Source organism: Coregonus clupeaformis, chromosome 28 (assembly GCF_020615455.1).
Source record: "Coregonus clupeaformis isolate EN_2021a chromosome 28, ASM2061545v1, whole genome shotgun sequence".
NCBI lineage: Eukaryota > Metazoa > Chordata > Actinopteri > Salmoniformes > Salmonidae > Coregonus > Coregonus clupeaformis.
Genome location: NC_059219.1, coordinates 19,062,906 through 19,066,993, shown reverse-complemented (window position 1 = coordinate 19,066,993; position 4,088 = coordinate 19,062,906). Strand labels below are relative to the sequence as shown.

General features: G+C 40.5%; 1 protein-coding gene across 1 annotated transcript; it reads left to right on the top strand.

Annotated features, from left to right (window-relative positions):
* The first annotated feature begins 1,243 nt into the window (after window positions 1-1,243).
* On the top strand, window positions 1,244-3,882 carry LOC121543350 (fish-egg lectin). The gene is made up of 5 exons (XM_041853158.2): window positions 1,244-1,354; window positions 1,497-1,730; window positions 1,911-2,128; window positions 2,267-2,391; window positions 3,036-3,882. The coding sequence occupies exons 1-5, from the start codon at window positions 1,300-1,302 to the stop codon at window positions 3,175-3,177; spliced, it is 774 nt and encodes a 257-aa protein (XP_041709092.2). The 5' UTR covers window positions 1,244-1,299; the 3' UTR covers window positions 3,178-3,882.
* Window positions 3,883-4,088: the final 206 nt, after the last annotated feature.

Below are 4,088 nucleotides of genomic sequence, written 5' to 3'. Positions count from 1 at the left end.
GAGCTTTATGGTGAAACTGTTCCTTACAGTTGGTGTGACTATTCAAGATGTTTTATACCCTTATAAGGAGGGAGGGACAAAATACTGAGAAACAAGGATGGAAAGGGAGAAACAATATACTTTTGTATATATAATGTATGTGGAAACCCCTTTAAATTAGTGGATTTGGCTATTTCAGTGTATAAAATCGAGCACACAGCCATGCAATCCACATAGATAAACATTGGCAGTAGAATGGCATTACTGAAGAGCTCAGTGACTTTCAATGTGGCACCGTCATAGGGTGCCACCTTTCCAACAAGTCAGTTTGTCAAATTTCTGCCCTGCTAGAGCTGCCCCGGTCAACTGTAAGTGCTGTTATTGTGAAGTGGAAATATCTTTCCATGGCCGAGCAACCGCACACAAGCCTAAGATCACAATGCGCAATGCCAAGCGTCGGCTGGAGTGGTGTTAAGCTCGCCGCCATTGGACTCTAGAGCATTGGAAACACATTCTCTGGAGCGATGAATCACGCTTTACCATCTGGCAGTCCGACTGACGAATCTGGGTTTGGCGGATGCCAGGAGAACGTTACCTGCCCGAATGCATAGTGCCAACTGTAAAGTTTGGTGGAGGAGGAATAATGGTCTGGGGCTGTTTCTCCTGGTTTGGGCTAGGCCCCTTAGTTCCAGTGAAGAGAAATCTTAACGCTACGGCATACAATGACATTCTAGACGATTCTGTGGTTCCAACTTTGTGGAAACAGTTTGGGGAAGCCCTCATCCTGTTTCAGCATGACAATGCCCCGTGCACAAAGCGATTTCCATACAGAAATGGTTTGTCGAGATCGGTGTGTAAGAACTTGACTGGCCTGCACAGAGCCCTGACCTCAACCCCATTGAACACCTTTGAGATTAATTGGAATGCCGACTGCAAGCCAGGCCTATTCGCCCAATATCAGTGAGAGATAAGGTTTTTGAGAGAAATACGCTTTTTGAGAGAAATAAGCGTTTTGTGCGTATGGAACATTTCTGGGATATTTTATTTCAGCTCAAAGAACACGGGACCAACACTTTACACGTTGCATTTATATTTTTGCTCAGTATATATTATTATTGTGTGTCTGTGTGTGGGAGAGGGTGGGGTTATGTCCTCCTCCCGTTAACATTTCCTTGGAACAAGTTGTTTGTCAAATATAAATAGCTCATTAATAATTATTTTATGGGGGGTTGAAAGCTGTTTGCAGGGCTATATAAGGGGGAAAAGTCTGTGTTCAACCAAACTACGAACAAACTTATACTGTAGATCTACAGAGACATCATGAGAGCCACTGCAGCCGTCCTACTGGTCCTCTGTCTCCTGGCCATCAGTCATGGTAAGTTACCATCATCTGAAAAACTATTTTAAAGTCAACTCTACACTAAACTTGAAATTGATCATCAAGTTGGCTCCATAATTTCATCCTCCTTTTTGCTGGTGTCCTCTACTCATGTGTCTTTGATCTGGTGTCTCCATAGCATGGGACTGTCAGACTGTAGTGGATATATATAATCTGATGCAGATCGACGCAGGACTGGGACAAGTGGTTGCAACGAACACAAGTCAAATCCCCTTCTACCTGGTAGGTGATAAATGGATCCCCCTGCCTGGATCCCTGAGGCATATCACTATAGGACCAGCAGGGATCTGGGGTGTCAACAGCGGAAACATCATCTTCAAGTATGTGGCCGGTAACTGGCAGCAATATGCAAGTAAGTGGAGAGCATTACTCAATTATGAATCCAGAGGACACCTGCTTCTTAGCTTTCCTGATATCATCAGGTTAAATGATTCATGTTCAACATTATGTCATTGTACTGTAAGTCATTTGGCAGTACTCACACATGCGTACTCCTTGTTTGCTTGTCTGTCTCTGTCTTTGTGGTCTTCAGTCGGTGTGAAGCAGGTGGATGCTGGGGGTGCCGAGTTTATTGTGGGGGCCAACATGGACAATACTCCATTCTGTGTGAAAAGTAGTGCCATAGTTGGCATCATGGGACAAGACACACACTATCATGGGACAAGATTGCCAGGAAGTGTGAAGTACCTCAGTTGTGGACACTTTGGGTGCTGGGCAGTCAACAACAATGATGAAATCTTCTTAATGAGTGTAAGATCTGGGACAGAGTGTGAGATCTGGAGTATAGTGGTAGAGTATGGAGAGTGTCAGTTATTTTAAAACTGTTTCATATAATAACTGTTGAAATTGTCCTAAAACCCTGATTGACTTGAATCTGTTTGTTTTCAGAATGTGAACAAAGACACTTGTCAAAACAAGGGGTGGAGTCACATTGACGGCAAGCTTTCCATGATTGAGGTGGCAACTGATGGTAGTGTCTTTGGGGTCACCTCTGACGGCCAAGTTTATACCAGGTAAGGTTGATACTTAACTATATGTATGGTTCCACCTTTTCCCCCCTCAACATTAGTAACTTTAAAATGACTTGTAATAAGAACTTATAATAATAATGATATATCTTTATGAATAACTCTGACCCTTACTGTACATGCTTTGTGAAGCGATTTATACCAAAATTAAAACAGACGCATAAATCAAATCTGTAAAATATAATCAGATCTAAACTTATAAGACTTATAAAGAAATGTGTGAACAGTTTATGGTACATTTTGAAAAGGTTGGATATCCTTTAAAGCTACAGTTTTGGATTTTAAAAAACAACTGCACGGTCACCCCACCGCTTGTTTTGGTAAACAACTGAGATATGTAGCTAGAGAAATGTAACTATTCTCAAATTCATAGATGGCGCTATGGATGCAAGGACAGATCATCCATGAGAAAAAAAAAAACATACATTGTTCATTGAAATAACATTGTTTACAAACAATTGAGTAAAGCTTATATTTTGGCTTCTGATGCGATTGTATTAAGCTCAAGAGTCCTACATTATATTGTTCAATAATCAATAGCTATATACAATTAATAAAGTCTGAAGATGTATGTACTTAAAAAAATATATAAGCTTTAAATGCGAACCTCACCTCTTTATTCAACATAGAGACGGCATCACAGCCAGTAAACCAGAGGGCACTGGATGGAGCATTGTCCCAATGTACATGCCAATGACGCACGTGACCTACGACCTGGGACGTCTTTGGGTCGTCTCCAAGTCTGGCGTCACCATGGTGTGCAAACGTTAGCCTCTCCTCTGCATCTGAAGGCCGTTCAGGATCTGACTAAAGTTCACTTGTTAACTCATTGATCTCTCTTTCTGGAGCAGACTTCTGCTTGAGAATTATCAACATTAGTTCAGAACAATCCTTCATTCTAAAACCTATTGCTCTAACAATATTTTTTTCAGTTTTTTATCTCTATCAATAGTAATCACTGATCTTAATGACATTTTAAAGAATTTTCTCTAACATAATTGACAAGCAACAGCTATATAAAAGTTTATTATTTTCTTAATCACTCCTTGATTAACACTTCAATAGAGCTTTGCCATAGCTGCTATCTGATCGTAGTGTAAACTTGGGCACGGTGATCCACATGGGTTTTGCTGTGCTTCAGAGGTCATCAATAGGGTTGGATGGAATCCTTGTCATTATCTCATTATATAATCATTTCCCGTGGATAAAGCATTCAGTTTGAAACTAATTTCAGTGTTTTTTTAATCATATTGAACAGGGGGATTTAAGGTTGCCCTGCAAAGATCCAGTGAAACTTGAGAGATCTGTTTTGTGAATCTTCTTACTATGAATGTTAGATACGATTAAAGTACTACAGTGTTCATGAACTGGTAAACCTTTAGTTCCCTGATGCATAGTTTGATTGACAGGTGCCCTATTCTTGTAGTCTCACAGGGACATATTGTTATGTTGATTTAAATAAAGCCTTTGACAACACCTTTTACAGTGTGCTCTGTTAATAATAATATAATAATATGCCATTTAGCAGATGCTTTTATCCAAAGCGACTTACAGTCATGTGTGCATACATTTTTACGTATCGGTGGTCCCGGGGATCGAACCCACTACCCTGGAGTTACAAGCGCCATGCTCTACCAATTGAGCTACAGAGGACCACATCTTTGTTAAAGATGGTTAACTAC

Bases quoted from the DNA above. Each gene is read 5' to 3' on its own strand.
- LOC121543350 (XM_041853158.2), top strand. From the start codon at position 1,300: ATGAGAGCCACTGCAGCCGTCCTACTGGTCCTCTGTCTCCTGGCCATC. The intron at 2,129-2,266 runs GTAAGATCTGGG...GTTTGTTTTCAG, and splicing joins ATGAAATCTTCTTAATGAGT to AATGTGAACAAAGACACTTG. The intron at 2,392-3,035 runs GTAAGGTTGATA...TATTCAACATAG, and splicing joins GACGGCCAAGTTTATACCAG to AGACGGCATCACAGCCAGTA.